General features: G+C 33.1%; 1 protein-coding gene and 1 non-coding gene across 2 annotated transcripts in view; one reads left to right on the forward strand and one right to left on the reverse strand.

Moving 5' to 3' along the window:
• Positions 1-18,576, reverse strand: part of Smp_165060 (hypothetical protein) — a gene marked incomplete at both ends in the record, with an annotated part of 49,819 nt that extends 31,243 nt beyond the window's left edge. Inside the window, 10 exons of the mRNA XM_018794512.1 lie at positions 1,932-1,983; positions 3,557-3,796; positions 6,141-6,297; positions 6,779-6,897; positions 7,986-8,105; positions 9,892-10,094; positions 12,601-12,772; positions 14,010-14,145; positions 15,029-15,186; positions 18,532-18,576. Of these exons, the coding sequence (XP_018648917.1) occupies positions 1,932-1,983; positions 3,557-3,796; positions 6,141-6,297; positions 6,779-6,897; positions 7,986-8,105; positions 9,892-10,094; positions 12,601-12,772; positions 14,010-14,145; positions 15,029-15,186; positions 18,532-18,576 (1,402 nt within the window). The remainder of the gene's footprint in view (positions 1-1,931; positions 1,984-3,556; positions 3,797-6,140; positions 6,298-6,778; positions 6,898-7,985; positions 8,106-9,891; positions 10,095-12,600; positions 12,773-14,009; positions 14,146-15,028; positions 15,187-18,531) is intronic.
• Positions 4,652-4,718, forward strand: Smp_tRNA_01101_Pseudo_TTG.1.1. Its single transcript has one exon. It is a non-coding gene (tRNA).
• Positions 18,577-19,848: the final 1,272 nt, after the last annotated feature.

The raw sequence follows: 19,848 nt of genomic DNA on the forward strand, positions 1-19,848 counted from the left end.
TTCAATTGACTCATGCTTTCAACTATGAAATAACAGAAAACCCATCATCTTTGTTTAATCGTTTTTGTGCACTATGGTTAACTGGTTTCATATTTATGAGAGATAACATTTGAACATGTATGATGACTTTGAAGAATTACCAGAATACCTCTGTTATTAGATAACACTGCTGTACTTGACAACAGAAAACTTATGATTACTAGTCAAACTCTTTATATTCATGAGCGGTGTTTGTTCGTTACGTTAAAAACCTTTTATTTCTCTGTTTGTTTCAACAAACTGAACAAAGTTTGTCATGTATATATCATACTCCAATGAGTGAAAAATTGTATTTCTGACGTTTCGTGACCTAATGTCAGCCACATCAGCAGAGTAAATGAATAACCAAATTAAAGTGGATATTTAGTTAGAATGTTTACTAATTCGTTGAAATATGAAGTAAACGTTAAATGTAACAAACTTAACAGTCTCCGAAATGTATATTTACATTTCATTCGTTTATTTAGATTAACATTATTTCTAGTGAATCTACAGAGTAATTTCTAATCCTAATGTAAAACAGAGAAGCAAAAGTATGTACATTAAATTATTCAAGCAGAGTCAGCGTAAGCCAATAACGATGTTTTTGTTCAGAAATGTATTACTCTTATCATTTAAAAGCTTGATAAACATAATGATGTGACTAAATGAGCAACTACATTTCGATATTAAATAATTTTAACCACAGTGAGGTACCATTTGAAGTTTTCGAACTATTTCATTAAAAGACAGTAAAAATTTACAGTGAATACTTCTTATGAATTATATTATATCTTTAGGAGTACACGGAAGATGAGTTATTATGATTTCATGCCTAGGTAATAAATTCAATGTTTAACAGTTAGGAAACTTGTATGACCTATAACCGTTAATATTTTCTATTTAAAGCCCTGTAATTTATGCCAAAATAGTAAATTAATAATGAAGTACTGTCGGTTTTTTCAAAAGTTTGTGATAATATTTTGAAGATATCTGTCCTCACAAACATGCCTCTCCAATTTATTAAAGCGTTACAGTCACTGAGAAGCGACGAGTTTTTTGTTACTTTAAACCCTAGAACTTGTGAAATATGTCGACGAATCTGTAATAGCTCAAAATCCCCATTAATTTGTTTAGACGTTAGATGGTCATTGAGTATGGATGGAGGCCGAATATTACATGCGATGATATATTGTGTGGTCCTAGAAAGTGAGCGGAAAATATAAAGTATTTGAAAAATACACATACTCTTTGATCATCCATTTACATCTTGCAGTGTGTTATGGAATCTAATTTGTTCCAAACTGTTTTCTATTCTGGTCTTTGAGAGCTTTGATTACACGGGGATTTCTGACGACTGAAACTCTTCTCTCCCTATGGTGACTGAGATAGCTTCCATGCAGATTCCGCTACACAGTACTTACAGACAATCTCTTCAGTATTTTTCACCACGGTTAAACTGATAATTTACAGTCCAGAGTTGGTTTGTATTCAGAAGTTCAGTAATATAAAAAAGACTTTCCTTTTGCCTATTCAGAGTTAAACAGATACTGCTGAGCTAAAAACGAATAATCACGATAAGCATTTAGTGTCTTTTATGAAACAACATTTGACTTATTTTAGTTTAATGATGTGTCATTAAACCACTGACATTCATAATGCTACAATTTGTTATATTTTCATGTACTGGGGATATTTGTTGATGATTCGAATCGTCGTTTACTCAGAATTTTATTTACTTGTGTGTATATCAACTGATGATCTACATAAAGTCTTCGAAATTACAAATACGAAATTATCATTTAAGATTGATTAGTAGAATAAACTATTATCTGTAAAGACCAATTTTGTTTATGTATTAGTTATTGAGATGTATAGAAACAATTAACAAAAATTTACATAAAATTACTCACTATCACATAGAATGCTTTCATATCCTTTTTCTTGAGGAGTATTTGGCTCATTCTTTAAAAAGTATAGAAACTATATATATATGTATAGTCTGATAGAAACACGTAAAATTAACTCAATTTGCAGTGGTTAAGTAAATTATAAACACTCTAATGACTGATAGATGTTTTCAGTTAGTGTGTGAATGAGAACTATGCGATTAGCTTCAAAGTAGCTACTCAGCTAATCCTTTTTATCTGAATGTATTACATAGCTAAGATAACCTGTGTGTTTTACTTTCTTGCAAAAAAACGATCTATTCAACACTTTAACAAATAATTTCGAGTTTTTACTGTAAATCCTAATAGCTCTCTTTTCGAATGGAACATTAATTTATTTTAGTCGATTTCACTCCACAATCCTTATAGATTTTTATCATGCAGCCAGCTGGATGGAAATTTTATATTGAATGGATATGAACTTCATCCGGTAAATCGCCGAAAATACTCCTAAACATTTTGACACATGAGAAAACGCTAAACTAAATGTTATACTATACGGCTTCCTAAATATGATACACACCATTTACACAAAATCCCATCATGGAATTACCCAGAATAAACGTCCCTACTTTTTTAAAATATAAGTAGTATGAAATGTTTAACAAAATAACGTCTGAAGCGACTTGTATCATTGTTAATGAAAGACGTGATGATTGGAAATAAATTGAAGATTGAGTAGAATGTTGACGACAAAATAATAGTACCTTTGTGTCATATTTAAATGTGTGAAAATTGTATGTGTATGGGTAATAATGTGTGAGGAATCAACGAAACTAAATGCAGTTGTTCGTATAGGCTATCCAGGTCGAGTGAATAATCAGTTCTTTATTTCTATTTAGAGCGCAAGGATTTAGGAGAATGTGAAATACCTCAACTACTCACCTTACTTTATAATTACAAAAGCTTTTGTATTATTTTCACATCTTTAAAATCGATTTGCTGGTTGCTAAAAATAGCTCATTCTGCTGTTGTTGGTTTACAGATTTTCCAGTCCTAGAGTACATCTAAGAGGCCTTTTCATAGCTTAAGCCGTCATCGGCTCGAGCCAAGGTTTCACGAGACGAGTCGCTATCACATAAAACATCAAAGATGACAAAACCCAATCTATAGATGTATGGATGTATGAAGATGTATAGATACAAAATAGATCTTTTCCTTTTGTCGAGCTAAAGGATTTAATAGTTTTGATTGTTGCAAAACAAGCTTCAATTTTGTTTAGTATCCATACATTTTACAGTTCTATCACCATACATTTGTAGCGAAGTAAAACTACGGTAGCGAGCCTTGTTATTTATTATTTATTGTAATTTAAAGATACAGCGTTTCATCTCAATACGTTTCTGGTAATATTCATAGGAAAATTATTAAATTACAAGATATTTATTATGTGAGGCAGATGTGTAGTCTGATAGCAATGGCATATCTGGAATTATATGTTACGACACCAGTTTCTAATGATACGTTTTTACTTACAAAGATATTTCTGAAATACGACTTATGATAGGGTGATGAAAAGCAAAGGGACAGTTTCCTAAAACTGTGACTGAATTGGAAGTAGGTGGTATGTATAAATGTTAAAAATGTACCTTTTCATCGATTTTCGGTTCATCACACATAATCAATGCATCGATACACTTCTCTGCATTGACAGTCTCTTGTGATCTTTCTTTGTTGTCATCATTACTTTTTTCCTCGTAACTTTCGGACAATGCTTTGAAAGTAAATCTAGCACCCTTTGCACCAGAGTTACACAGTTTCACACTTCGAGAGACAGTTTCACCAATAACAACTTCACCAAAGTTCACCACATTGCAGTCTATGGAAAACTGATAAAAAAGAAACAATAAAGTGCAGCAAACAACCGGCTGTAAAATGCAGTGAAGAGACCAAATGAGTTAAGCGGTATATTGTTCGAATTCATGAAAATTATGTTAACTTTTATTTTGACTGATAAGAATGGTAGCATTTCAACGCAGTTAACGCAATGTAATTGCCAAAAAATATGACAAGTTATTTATTACGATAAACAGTTACATTTACAATAATAAGTGGGCTATAAGGTTATAGTTCACACTTATTGTATGTGATACAGTAGTTGTTTTTTTACGGTATGCTATGAGTTGCACTGCCCTTCAAATATAGATAAGCTGGAGAATAACATTATTTTACATTGATATCAGACTACTAAAAATTTGAAATAACCACATGGTTTGTGGTGTCGCTCATATGTATTTACTAAAACTCTCATATTTAATGCATAAAGTACTTTTGTTTGGGAATCATGGTTTGGATTTAGCTGAACCTGCTTAAATATATTTCGTATTTGGTTGGCCTCGAATCTTTGATTTTAATATTATTTCATACTTTTGATTTCTAAAATTCATTTGTTTTTTATGAATTAAATTTTCCAAGATTAATTTCTACTACTATTTATGTCCTCATTTTGATTTATTGATTGTCATCATATCAAATTCCACTCTTATTGTATTTAATTTGTGTTTTGATAAATTGGATCAGTACAATTCGATATCAAATTCAGCGGTTTTCAATTTATCCCATCTGAATTAACAGAATTGTGGAGTGAATAAAATGAACATTTAATCATAAACTGGCTATTTGTTTAAAATGAGTGACATATTTTTATTAACAGTAGTTATTTTCAATGCTATGAAATAAAGGACTCAGTAGCTGAGTGGATAACGCGATGGCGTTTGAAGCGAAAGGTACTGAGTTCGAGTCCCAGAGTGAACATCAACTCTGAGATGCAGGTACATCCAGCTGACGAGTCCCGAATAGGACGAAACGCGCGTCCTGGATTCCATTGCTAGCCACTATCCATCTTTGCTTACAATGCTATATCGAGTAAATAAGCACAGTATGCACATATACCAAAAAGAAATTGACTAGTTGCAGTCCCAAACATCAATGGGAAGATTCAAACAAGTAATACTATGTGAATTTAAAGTTTATGTTTGTTTATGTGAAAGTGAAATAATAAAAACTATCAGATAGAGACTATCTAAAAAGGGAATCATTTACACTTGTCCTTTGAAAGAAAAAACAAATACCTGATTCTATAATAATTTGAAAAATAAACGTGAATTCAAGGTTTTTATGTGACAGTTGCGTACCTAGTAATATGGTGTGGGCTACTAATATCGACATAAGTAGAATATATCGTGAGTAAGGAATAGAATATCTGACAGCAGAAGATTGAGAAATTCATAAAGAGAAGAACAGAAATAGAAAGCAATTGGTGTGGAAATAAAGGAACAATCAAGCCCGAGACAATTGAAGAACATTTTTGTATTTTATCAAGCGACGTTGTAATTTGCGCTAAATACATACTTAGTTGTCCTCATCTGTGTTCTCATTCACTACAGTAATACTGATTGTGTATGTAGTAGATAGATTTGAAATACCGATGAATAATATCCTGGTAAAGTTAAATCTATCTACAACAATGACCAACTTTAAAATAAAAATAAACTTGTTTATCATCCATTTATCCCAGTCTTAATTGTAATGGGAAAAAGTTATGTTCCAGAAGCATAATTTTGAGGGCCTTTGTTTCCTCGAATAAGTGGCTTATTCATAGTTTTCGGCATTCGTATTGTCTAGAAAGATTACGTGAATACACATATTTAAACTAAGCAGATCACTGAATGAAAATCAATTCTGAGACAGTGTAAATACAGACTAGTTGAATGTTCTAGAATTCTAAAGAAATGATCGTTCTTTTTTAATTATAAACAAACTTTTATGATATCTTAAAAGTCATTAATTTCTGTACCCATGAAATATTGTGTCTGCATACCTCTGGATGTCTTTTTAAAAAAACGTCAACATTTTGACTCATTTTAGATATCAGTTTTGTATTGTACTCTAAACTATAAACATTACTTACGCACTGGTTTTTCATGTGTGGCAGATATTTATGATCCAGTATTATATTATGGAATGAAATATTGCATAAAATAACTGATTTTATGAACTTCGGTATAAAGTGTGCTTTCAGTATCTTTAAATCAGAGATATTTACAATGATGCCATAGTTGATCGTCAGGATAGCTACGGTTAGATAAGTTGTTGCCTATAAGAAACTGAGAAACGTTTATATGTATAATCCTAGCTATTTATTTTAAAAATGTAATGTAAAGTTAGACTTACCTCGCATTTTTTTACAGTTGCTTTGAACGGAATAAAGAATGGTCCAGTTGGAGATAAAAATTCCAGTTCACCAGTTAAATTTTTATTCAGTTTTGGAGTAAATTTGATCTGAAGCCAACAATTCATCCCAGGTGAAAGCATACCTGGTGGAGTGAACCTAAAATAAGATAAACCGTGAATTAAAAACATATTTTGGTACATCTTTGTAAAAATAATTGCCTGAATTTTCCGCAAAAGGTTTCTGATTTTATAGCTTTGAAAATAATTTATGATTTTTGATGTATAAGCAGTCACTGAGTTTGGCTGTGTTATGTAGAACATCAAATACCTGAAGTGAAAAACTGGTTTCTGATGGGTTAATTTCATAAAATTCGATTACGAGTAACAAGTTTATCTACAGTTCGAAATCCTACAGGATTGAGTGATATGAATTGTTGACGTTTCTTACCAACTGTACAGCTTTTCAAGAGAAAGAGAATTATTGAATCATCTTGTCTATGAACACTTTTCCATGAAAGTTAGTTAGAATTATTAGCAAATAATCAAGATTAGCCAATAAGAAAAATTACAGATATCAAAGTACTACATAAATAACTTTATGGAAGAGAAAAGTAAGAAATTAATTGAAAATAACTTACTTCACATCGACAAAATCCATAAGGGTTGATGTTATTCCAACATATCTACATGTACTAATGGCATATGAAGCATTAGTTAGTGTGACTTTGATTTTCTGAGTTTTTTCTACTTCGATGTTCTGAAATTGGTATACAGTAAATGGATTTTGTGCAAAATATTTTTTGAAAATAAAAGATCATTACTGACAGATGATCAATAGAAAAGTAAACGGCTAAAAATTCATCAAATGTTTTCACCGAAAAATCGGAGTTTCAATATTAGGGTGAAAGTGTATATTGGATCGGGAAAAGTGATCATATGACTAGCAGTTTTTCAACTCAACTAGTAAATCTGATGGATACAGTATAAACGTTTTGCAAAGTATCTGCATATCTGTAACTGGCTGAGTCAGTTCTAAATGTTTGAAACAGCAATACATCTTAAGTTCCCTGAGATAAGGACTTTCATCTAATGTAAGTCAAGATCGTTTTAATCAAATATCATTGCTTAAAAAGCTGCTAACACTTAACATTTTCGCTTTGATGAAAATTAAGAAACTTATTCCAAAACTTTTCAAAGATTCGTAAAGAACTCAAACCACCAGGCAAAGAGATAATTTCAAACGTCATAATTCAGTGCTAGAAAACTAAACTATGATATTGTTTCGCTGACTTATAGCATGAACTCACTGCACATAAATTTCCCTAGAAGCATATTTTATACTGTTGTCTTTGTTATAGTGATATTTAAATAATAATGGAAACGATTCTAACATTTTCATAACTCATTATAGGCGATTTTCTGACTCCACAAAAGTCACGATTTGATGTTTTAAACGATCAGAAGACTTCTGGCTTATATCACGATTTCGTAGGTTTTCCGATAAATGATATTATAATCAGTCATACGGATGCAGTGATTTGTGAATATTGAATCTAAATTTGACTTTTTCTATTTCAGTGACTAGTTATGAAATTTATGCTACAACTAGTCAAAAAAATGTGTATGAGCTGGAAGAGTTCTTGCTGACAACTAGTACAAATCAGTTTTGGTAGCAACAGATTTATTTCAGCGTGTTTTTTAAAGTTTTCCTCTGAATTTCTTCAAGAAGAACTGCTTTTAGGGTTTCAGAACAACAAATATATTTGTTAATAAGTGGTTTAATGGCTAAAAAACGAACTTCTCAATAAAAGTTCATACGTAAATAACCCTTTGAAATGTACTAACCTGAAACCATATTTCTGCTGGCTTGGTTATAAAACTTGGACCATCAAATTTGCGCCCCGCCACAATTTGAGGTTGTACAATGTTTTCACGAGTTAGCTGTAGAACACGTTGTAAAGTTTCCTAGTATTAGATTATAAACAAACAGATTCAGATCTTAAAGATATATGGAAGTGAATGGGGTTACTCTATTTATGACCACTTACAGAAACAATTCTATTTAAGTCATAATTAATAAAATTGAAGCACTAATTATGTTATAATATGTTTCCCATACAATTACCATTGTAGACTAAATGCATAGTTTAGTAAATATATCACAAAATCTGTTTTCACACACCACCTATGTTTAAATAACTACCAGTATATAATAATTTGCTATTTGATGAACAAAATACGAGACATTATCAGAATGGGGTTCGGTGGAGATTTTAGTAATTTTATAGAGTTGAGATCATAAGACAATTGAAGCTAGACCACCATGGAAAACCTGGAAGCACTGGACGGCCGTTTCGTCCTATTATGAGACTCCTCAGCAGCGCGCATCCACGATCGCGCACTCGCGAGATTCGAATCCAGGACCTACCAGTCTCGCGCCAGAGCACTGCTGTGGAGTCCCATAATAAGACGAAACGGTCATCCAGTGCTTCCAGGTTTTTGATGGTGGTCTAGCTTCAATTGACTCATGATCTCAACTCTATGAATTACGAGACAGTTGTATGAAAAGTAGGTACACATTCATTCATATAACTGGTAGAATATCGAAAAATTTTGCAATGCACTAAAAATTTAGTAGTAATCGATTCTAAGCAATGAAACAAAAAACAATGACTTTTAATAAGATGAGTAAATCTATTCAGCTATATTTTAAAAATCCAATTCCTTCTCATATACATATGATGACGATTAAACAGTAATAAAATATTACCACTTTACGAACAAATGAAGTGATTTTACAGAACAAAAAAAAACAAAACCAAATATCATAAAACATCCTCAATGCAATTTTAAGCATTCAGTAACTCATAGAAAATTTTCCTTGAAAAAGCTTGGATCAGATTGCCAGGCAAAATGTTGGATTTACTTCAAATTGATTCGCTGAGATTTTACAAATATATTATTCCTATTTAATGTCTTACATCAACTCTGCACCCAAATACTGTGAAACTATTCGCTCTAATTTAGACGACAGTTCTTATAAATTTCACTATGATTATGTAGTTATTTCACGACTAAACTAAACTATAATTCAATTCACTCATTGATATAAAATAAAATTTATTGCATTGATGATCATCAATGATAAGTCTTGTAGATTGAACGCTATATTCGAATCCTAAGCAAGTTTTGTAACCTCCAAGCTAGAACTACACAGCGAATTGAACACGAGAGAAAAGGGACAAAATATGCGGGAAACACTTTACTCCAAAGGTTCATTTATGTACAGAAAATATAGGGTTTTTATAGTATTTTAGAAGTCCTTGGGTTTTACTGAAAATTCTAGAATACTACTAAATATAGTAGCAGTGTAGTAATCAGTCAGTCGGAACCTCTACATGTGACTTTTCATTTTCGCAATATATCTAGCAAAACTTCTAATCAGACGCTGATTGGATAAAATGCTCCTTAATGTTTCCTGAGCTTGTCATGTCTATTGCGAGAAATTTGCAGGATCATCCCAACAATCAACTACACTAATGTACGTTTTGAATAGTTTAATGACTTAAATAAAACTATACGTACTAGTATGACAAAATATACATAAATATTTATTTTGTAGTTTCGTTTAAAATCTGAATGATGGAACAATTAATTAATGAGAAGTATTTTCAACCAAAAGCTTTTTTTATAAGCAAATATTTCAGTTGTAAATTAAAGTCTAAATTCATTTGCATGTATTTTTATTTACTTTTTCAGCTTTAGAACATCTTTCTGTATGATATGTATTACAGTTAACACGTTCTTCTTCTTCTTCTTCCTTGTCGTATATTACATCATCAGTTTCTGATATTTTTCTAGATGATCTATTGGTTAACTTCTGTAAGACACGATCTGTTGAAATAGTCATTACATTCCTTTTAGCAGATGACGGATTGATTGTATCACGAGAAACTAAAATTAGAAGTGATTATGTTTTTTAGTTGAATATAACTAATAGTAATTTAATATTGAAATTATTTTATTATTTTCATAATCTAATCATAAACTGTTAAAATATATAAATAAAATTTTTATTCACTTAGTATTACTTGTTTGAATCTTCCCATTGATGTTTAGGACTGCAACTGGTCAGTCTCTTATGTGCATACCGTAGCTGAGTAGCTGAATGGATAACGCGATGGCGTTTGAAGCGAAAGGTACTGAGTTTGAGTCCCAGAGTGAACACCAACTTTGAGATACACGCACATCCAGCTGACGAGTCCCAAATAGGACGAAACGCGCGTCCTGGATTCCACTGCTAGCCACTACCCATCTTTGCTTAAAAATTTTTATTGTTTAAATAGTTCACTACAACTGAGAACCTTAGAAGTTTGGTTAAGTATTCATATCTTTAGCAGTTCGGAGCTATTGAAAAAACAATAGTCAATGTTTTATTTCAACATATATGAAACAATGTTTCATTAGAAAAGCCATTTGGATAGAATTTCTACAAAATCCTAGTGAAGATTAAATTACGAGAAAATTCTGAGAACTAATATTCCATATATATTCATATCGTATAACTATTCAGTAACTTACTTACGCCCATTACCACCAATGGCGCATAGGCCGCCGACCAACATTCTCCAACCCACTCTGTCCTAGGCCTTCCTTTCAACTTCTATCCAGTTGTTGCTCATTCTTCTCATCTCTGTTTCCATTTCTCGGCAAAATGTGTTCTTTGATCTTTCTCTCTTCCTTTAGCCTTGAGGATTCCAAGTGAGAGCTTGCCTTGTGACGCAGTTGAGTGCTTTCCTAAGTGTGTGTCCTATCCACTCCCAGCGCTTCTTCCTGATTTCTTTCTCCGCTGGAATCTGGTTTGTTCTATCCTACAGTAGATTGTTACTGATAGTGTCCGGTCAACAGATTCGAAGTATTTTGCGTAGACAACTGTTAACAGACACTTCTATCTTCTGGATGATAGCTTTTATAGTTCTCCAAGTTTCCGCCCCATACAATAGAACTGTCTTGACATTCGTATTGAGAATTCTGACTTTGGTGTTGGCTGAAAATTTTTTTCAGTTCCAGATGTTCTTCAATTTTAAATATGCTGCTCTTGCTTTGCCGATCCGCGTCTTCGCATCTGCATAAGATCCACCGTGTTCATCAATGATGTTGCCCAGATATGTAAAGGTTTTTACATCCTCCAAAGCTTCTCCGTCAAGTGTCATTTGATTGGTGCATGTTGTGATGTATCGGAGAATCTTGCTTTTCCCTTTGTGTATGTTGAGACTTACTACTGCTGAGGCTGCTGCTACACTGTTTGTCTTCTCCTGCTAGATTATGTTTATCTATATTACTCTTATCATAAGCTTTTTTTGACCTATAGACTTTTATGATAGGATTTAATACTTTTAAATTATACTCAGCTTATTAATTACATTCTCCCAAGTTCACAGCCACCTTTCTGCTTTATGTTGTACAAATTTTATTTCCTATTCTATAGTGTGATACAGTCTGTTTGGCTGGAATATAAACCAAATTTGTTTGAAGCTGGTATTGGTGTTATGGTTTCAACTGTCAGGGCTAGTAGGAAAAAGGATTAACAATGACCCCAGGCTGCTCATACCTGTCGAACGTCATTGATTTGGCACAGTGCAAAGATTGTGTAAGTTATATTCCGATTGGCGAATAAGATACATGAAAATTAACCGGGCTTAAAGTCACAACACTATGAGTGATATTTTATGAATAAATAATGGAATTCCTTGTATTTTCACTATTCTTATGTTATTTGGAACGTTAGGCATAAAATCATAACTACTAATCTAACAAGATATTAGAAAGTCTGGGTTTATTTCAAGACAGTATTATAAACTGAATTTGATAAAACCAACGAGTTAAAATGGATGGATTTCTTTTTTTAGCTTATGAACACTAAATATTGCTTAAAATGATGAAATAAAACCAATTTTTTACTTAGAATGCCAAACAAAACTGAAATTATTTGCACATCAAACCCTAGCTTCTTTGGTTTCAAAAAGTAACTAGCTAAAAAGTTATGGATTTTTGGTGTACGAACCAATTTAATTGTTATTTATTTAAGCCAGTTTCACTGTTCAAAGATCAGAAAAAGATTACATTACATTACAGAAAGGTTGTCGATGATATTATTCAGTGTGTGAAGTATAAGTTTTCTGTACTGCAGTATAATAAAAAGAACATTTCAAGAAGCTAGATATGGAGGCCTCCTTGGTGGTATCTAAAACTTATTTGTCAACTTGAATTTCAAAGACAATGCGAACTAACTCATTTCCAGTAGACTTTCACAATATATGGCTATAAATAAATATACTGTAAGGTTTACTTTAGAAAACTTTGAAAAATCAAAAATTGGATTTTTATCTTTGATATTGGTAATGTTTCACAGTAAAGACAAAGGTTTTTTCAAGCGGACTGATGAAAATTCACAACATACCAAAACTGAGAATTGCTTGATTTACATTTTCTTCTGTAACGATGTCATGCTGCTTCGAAAACGTATCTAATAAGCCAGATACTGAGTCATAGGACTGTGATAAATATTTTTCATATTCACCATCATTTTCATCATCTTGTTCGGTTGCTACAGAAAAATTATTCTCCAATGACTAGGCGTAAAAAAGGTGTATGATAAAAAATATTTCGAGTAGAGCAATGATAAGTATTGTTTATAGAAAGTGAATGAAACTTTTATAACTAGGTATGGTAGTGCATTATGTGATTAGGCATAAGTTTTGGAAGTGCTGTGTCCACTAAGCTCATTCACGATAACGTCCACAAAATCATTTTCCTGAGTTACAAATACTCTTTACTATATCTAAGAGCAACTTGTAGTAAAGGGTGAAGTGAAGATGCGACCTTTGATAAATAAAAAATCCTAGACAAATGATCGATTTCTTTGTCACAGATCTTTAATATTTTCCGATAAAAACAATTAACAGTACCATTGTAATTCTGATTTCGCAAAGCTGTAGTGATTCCTCTTAAAAACAAAATGGATGAAAAGTTTCAGAATGTGTGACATATTTTAACAAATATCCATTAACAGTGGATCTATGTGACGATCTGAATCCCAGGACTTTATTCTTTGTTCCTTTAAAATATTATTTCGTACTAACTTTACCGAACCTTACTTTTACTGAAATTAATGAGTTACTTGAATTTCTGAATAATGTCTTTCATTCTCCTTAGGGGACCTGCAATCATTTCTCCGAGCAAGACATAAAAGCGTTGGAAGGACAGTTTACTTCTATAATACAAAAAATTATACGATAGAGGGTTTCATAGCCCAGTAGGTTGTACTATCAAGGATTTGCCGGTGTTGTTAGAGTTCTGTTGTCAGATAATTCTCAAGCTTACCCCATTCAGTAATCAGTCAGAAAATCTCGTTGAAGTATTAGTAATAAAGATATCATTTTATAAACATGCTTTCGAAATAGATCTGAATTAGATCACCAATTATGTACGATTGAGGTGGGTCATTGGGATAAGGAATGATGGTTATATACCGTGTACTCAGTATGAGATTTTCAAAGGAGCTGACCACTTTCTTAGTTAAAGCAAAAAAATGGAGATATTCGTCAACTACAATAAAATTAGGTCAGCTAGTGCAGCTAAGACATTTAAAGTATTTTAGGAAAATATATAAAAGTGCTGATTATTAGTGTTGTTTATTTAATTATCTTGACGAAAATTTTATGCTGTAACTTACGTTTATTACCGCTTTATCTTTTCTTTGATGTTTTAGAAGTTCATCAATCATATGTTGTTCAAGTCTCGATGGCTGTTCGCTATTCTCTAAGTACTTATTGCTTTGAATAATAATATAAATACATTTTAACATACTTGAGGGTATTGATGATTTTCATTTTCTTTCGGGGCCAGTTTAAGTCGTTTTACTTTCTCCTTCTGTAAATATTCTTCACGTAAAAGTTTAGCTATGATTTCCCTATACTTCCTATTCTGTGACTCTTTGAAAGCTCTGAAGATAATAAATTAAAGATGAAGTTTTTGCTGGGATTGAATTCTGTGTAAATGTTTTATATAAATAGATAAAAACCACTTGCTGTTAAGATCTGAAAACTAGTGGAGCAAATAGAGAAATATTTAGTGATTAGCGATTATTGGAAGAGGATTCTCTAGTTGTAATTTTTGATATTCCTTTTGTATATGGTAGGATAATCCGTTTGCTGCTTGGTTCAGTTAAGGTGAATAAGACTGTTACATAGGAAGATATCATCAGTTCGTCGTTGTTGATTTGAATCTCCTCAATCTGATCCGGGAATTGTATAGAAGATTTGATGGAGTGATTGGGTGAATCCACCAAATGTTTCAATATTTGTGAAATTTCTCTTGACGAATTGAATCATGAGGTTCCGGCCGGTGCTACAGTTGGACGTAGTGGGATGCTTGGTTTGGTTTGGAAAAATATTGAGATCTTAAATAAAGGCAATTCTAAAAACACCAGAGAATTTTAGAAGCTTAGCACTTAGGTCAACTAACAATCAACAAGCACATTGAAATAAACCCAATTTTTCAATTAATCAGAAAAAGTCATGGACAAATATAGGATCAAAAACCAAATCAATGGGAGATACAATCAAAATAAAAAAGTAAACAATGACAGTTTAAAGGTTAACAATAACAACAATGAAAATTCCATGATCAAACCACCCAGCTCAGAGAATAAAACTTTATCAAAACTTCAGAAACAATATTTATAGAATTTGTGGGGATGTGATGAGAAGATTTTGATTGAGTCCTAACATTTAGAATAAATTAGATTGTATTTTGTGAACATAGGACCAAACATTTTCAAATTACGTGAGATGAATATAATCTCATGTATCCAATCAAACGCTTACGTCTGGTGAGCTTCAATATTGGCTAATCTGCGATGCAATGCCAGTTCCAGTTTTTCATTCTTTAGATTTTGTTCTGCTTGGATACATAGGCTTTTTTCTTCCATTAACAAGGAATTTTGGTGTGCTCTTTGTTTGGCTTGAACAATAGCCATGATAGTCTGAAACAGACAAAATAAAATGCAAGACTTTATGATATCGTTTAGTGGTGTAATTTTTAGTTTCCTTTATTATTGCTTTACCTAGCCTTATTTATTTAGTAATCGATGTGGGCAAGGAAATATACTTACTTAATTTATGATTTTGATGTAACATTCACACTATTCGGTAGACTAAATCAAAGGAATACTTTTTGACTTTAAAAATAATCTTATGTGGTCATTTAGTTGCGATAAACGGATGCGAAATTACCAGAGAATTTTTAAAAATCTGTTTATTTCAATCTTATTTAGTCTTCGGTTTCGTTTAGTCACACATTATAAACAGTCAAAATCAACTTAATTGTTTCATAATTACTACTCTGCACAGCAGTAATCGAGAACCAATCCGCCGGAAAAGACTTTTTATGAACAAAACAGATTTAAGTTGCTAACCTGAAAACAACCAAGCAATGTTATGATTTTTCTGCATGTCATGACTCATAGAAGTATGAATACAAGAGGTAAAAGAGAACATAGATTTCAAGTTCACTAAACAATCAACAAGTGATACCTTGACAAAATGAAATTACTTCAGGTTACTATGGTTCCATAGTATACATCATTATGTATGCTAATAGTCTATCAAAATCACAAGTAAATCATAGTGTATTACCCATGCAAAAGTTTGTAATTAATTTGTCCTTGGTTTTTATAAGTAACGTTCTTCAGTCACAGTAAGATGTAAGATAAGTTCTTGGCAAAGATTTTTCAAAGTTGTTTAATGACCTGTAAACTTGGGAGTCACTGACCAAAAAATATAAAGATTTAAATTTTCATCATTCCAGTGGACAGGGCATAATAAACAATCATGGTTCAATAGGAAGGCACGCCGTAGTGTCGAAGAAGCCTCTATAGGGTTGTCCTGTCCACACTATCAAATGCTTTTTCGTAGTCAATGAAGTTGATGTAGAGTGGCTAATTCCATTCAATTGATTGTTCCACAATGATCCGTAGAGTTGCGATTTGGTCAGTACACGGCCGGTCCATACGGAATCCAGTCTGTTGGTCTCGAAGTTGGCCGTCTGAGGAGCACTTCATTCTGTTTGACAACACCCTATTGAAGACCTCCTGGTATTGAGAGAACAGTGATGCCCCCGTAGTTGTCAAACTTGCCGAGATCGCCTTTCTTTGGTATATTGATCAGAAGCCCTTCTTTCTGGTCTGTTGGTACTTGTTCTTCATCCTAAACCTTACTGAAGAGAATGTGGAGTATCTCTGCAGTTACTGCCACGTCTGCTTTCAGTGCCTCTGCCAGAATGTTGGCTGGTCCTGCTGCTTTGTCGCTCTTGACTTGTCTGATGGCCATGCTGATCTCTTCAATTATTGATGGGCCAACATTGATTGAAAGATTCGTAGGTGCTACTTCAATGTTGGGTGGGTTCAGTGGAGCTGGTCCATTCAAGAGTTCTTTGGAGTGCTCTACCCACCTGTTTCACTGTTCTTGAATGTTGGTGATTAGTTTGCCTTCCTTGCTTTTCACTGGCCGTTCTAGTTTACGGTAATTTCCAGAGAGCGTCTTTGTTGTATCATACAGTTGTCTCATGTTTCCTTCTCTTGCAGCCTTTTCCGCTGTCATTGCTAAATCTTCCACATATTTACGTTTGTCGGTTCTGATGCTCCTCTTCACTTGCTTGTTTGCTTCTGTTTTTGGCTTGTGCGTTGGCTTTTTTTGCTCTTGTTCGGTTGGTATTGATTGCTGCCTTCTTGTTCCTCCTTTCTTCAAACTCATCCAGTGTACCAACAGTGATCCATTCCTTGTGATGGTGCTTCTTGTGGCCCAGAACCTCCTGACATGTTGAAATGATTGCCTCTTTTATCGCTTTCCAGTTGCTCTCCATGGTAGTTCCTTCTCCATTGAGTAGATCATGAAAGGCCTGGAACCTGTTGCTGAGGGCTATCTTGACTTTGCTGAGTTTGTCAGTATTCCGAAGAAAAGCCGTGTTAACTTCTCTTAAAGTCCGTCTGGGGCTACTGCCTGTTCCAAGCCCGGATAAGGGAGGAGGGTTGGGCATGTGGTTACTGACCCTATCCCGTAGAGAACTAACTCGCTAAAAAGCGCTAACCAGAAAAAATAATCTATACATCACCATTCATTGACAGATTTAAATAAAGCGAAAACACCCAAACTTGCAAAATAACATGAATAATATTTCAAGGCTTTTCATCAACTACAAAAGATCTACATTAACATCAATACCAGTTGTATTATGAAACATTTTACACACTGTAACCGCTGAATTTTCGTTCAAAACGACACAAGAAACCATAAGATGGAACAACGTATTGAAGACCCTACAGATTATTTTCTTGTCGTCTTTCCTATATACTTTCTTCCAAAAGTGAATGCAAATTCATAAATACACTTTTAGATGGCCTGAAAAACATATTGGTCTACTTTTAGCTTGTTTCATGGACACCTGTTGTTAAGTACTGAACACATTCGGGCTATAGTGAAGACTCCTTTTGCACACTTGTACATCCCTTCATAGGTTTTGCTTAAATTCTACTCTTGGAGTAGGAGATGGATATGAACAGGTATTTTGTTAACAGATGATTGTTTGAGACTTTTCTTGACCATTTTTATGCAACTTGTAATATATTTTCAAGGTTGCCGTTTTTCGAAAAACATTCTTCAATGTATGCCACTAAATTATAGACTCTTAGTTTTAACCTATTCATCGAAAGAGAGCGACAATACAAGAATTATTTGGGATACCAAAAACTAAAAAAAATATGAGGAAAATAGAGAACGAGAGGAAACTTTAGCAGTTAAATCCAGTTCTGATGATCTAATTGTTGTTCATAATGTCCCAGACATAAATCGAAGTACCTATAAAATTAATCTAATAGAGAAAGAGCAATATTTCAATTCACATAGGATAATAATAATAACTCCAACATCAGTTTAGGATTTTTCTTAAACTACATGTGGCCTTCATAACAAAGACTCACTGAAGAGTGTTAAAGCTAACCCTAAACTTATTTGACGCCATGTTTTTGCGTATGAATAAGTTGACTTTATTCGATTTTTGTTAATAATAAGCTTTTATCTAAGTTTCATTACCTTCACTTAACTAGATATTTTGATTATTATCATGAAGAATTTGTAATCCATGGTTGGTTAGATATAGACAGTGAAAGACATGTTCAGTAATACTAAATTCAAACTTCGAGTAAGTGAACGGGGTTGTAATGCAAATTGAAAGGGAAAGCTAAACTGATTTCATTAAATAAGTGATTAGGACTGTTGGTAATATGTGAATACTTCATTGTTAAAACATATGAATAAATTCTGGGAATACTGACTTTAGAATCTTCAATTGATGCCTTCAGGGCTGCAGCTGACCTCATTCTCGTTTCAATGTCATCACTTCGAGCTAAAGGGGACAGAGAAATGCTTCTAAATGTATAAATAAGGCTTTGAAACCGCACCTGTGAATTGTCAGATTATGCTTAGATCTGTTTTGATCTGAATTATTAAAAATGCCACCTTTATTATCGTTTTTATGACAGACAAAATATGTGTGCATATTTGGTTGCTTCTCTTTTTGAGTCTGACGAACAGGTTTTTTGGATTTATTCTTCACATAAGGCTTAAGGGAAACTGAGGTCTCGTAGTGATCATTGTGGTTTTTGCTTGTATCGGAAGACTCTTGAATCTGTAGAAGTGACGTGTTATATCTAGAAAATTGATTAAAACGTGTGAAAGTTACTCAAAATCACTGAGATCTTTCTCAATTTCACATTTTAATGAATGTACATGCTGAAGTTTCGAGTTCAAGTATGTAATTCGATTTTCAAGAAGCTTATGGTCAACTTTCGGGCTGTCATTTAGTTTTCCTGATAACTCTTTTTCTTCCTCAGTTAGTTTAGTGATCTGAAATTTTGAAATTTTCAGTTCATTTCTTTATATACTGAACAAGAACGTAATTATCACGTACTGAAGTCTTGATCTTGTGGCGTTTGCTTTTTGAATCATGATATCTACAACTACCTCTTAATCAGAGAAAAAGGATTACTTTTTATTCCCTCGTCATGGATCATGACAAATCTTTAAATACGTCCTGTGATGTTGTTATAGCTTGAAGTATTTAAACAATGTCACAAGGTCTAACTATCCAGTTCAAAATACAATATTTGGATTGTAATGCGTAAGTTATGTATGTTGGTCAAAACTGCATATGTCTGGAATAGGTTTGTGAAATGTGATTATATAGAGGTTTATATCAACCCTGAGGGTAGTATGTTTGTTGACTGAGCATATAACATGTGGGTTAGAGAAAAAGTAAGCCATCAAAACCGAGAATCAGTAGGATAAGATTTCGAATCACCTACAACGGTTACATGAATCCATTTGTAACTTTTTGGGGTTCCTGCCGGTCACAAACCCATACAAAGGAGGAGGGTCAAGCGTGGGGTCAGCAACCCCAACCCTTAGAAAACAAACTTACTGAAGAAACGCTAACCAGAATAAACAAAAAATTAACCATCTAAACTCAGGCCTTCGAGTTCAAGAATGTTTATGACTCTTTCTTGCTGAAAGCCGAGATTCTTTGGAAGCCTTGATACTGATGACCCCTCAAACAACCACAGCAACAATTGATATAAGTACATGGAATGTTC

This window comes from Schistosoma mansoni, chromosome 1 (genome assembly GCF_000237925.1).
Source record: "Schistosoma mansoni strain Puerto Rico chromosome 1, complete genome".
NCBI lineage: Eukaryota > Metazoa > Platyhelminthes > Trematoda > Strigeidida > Schistosomatidae > Schistosoma > Schistosoma mansoni.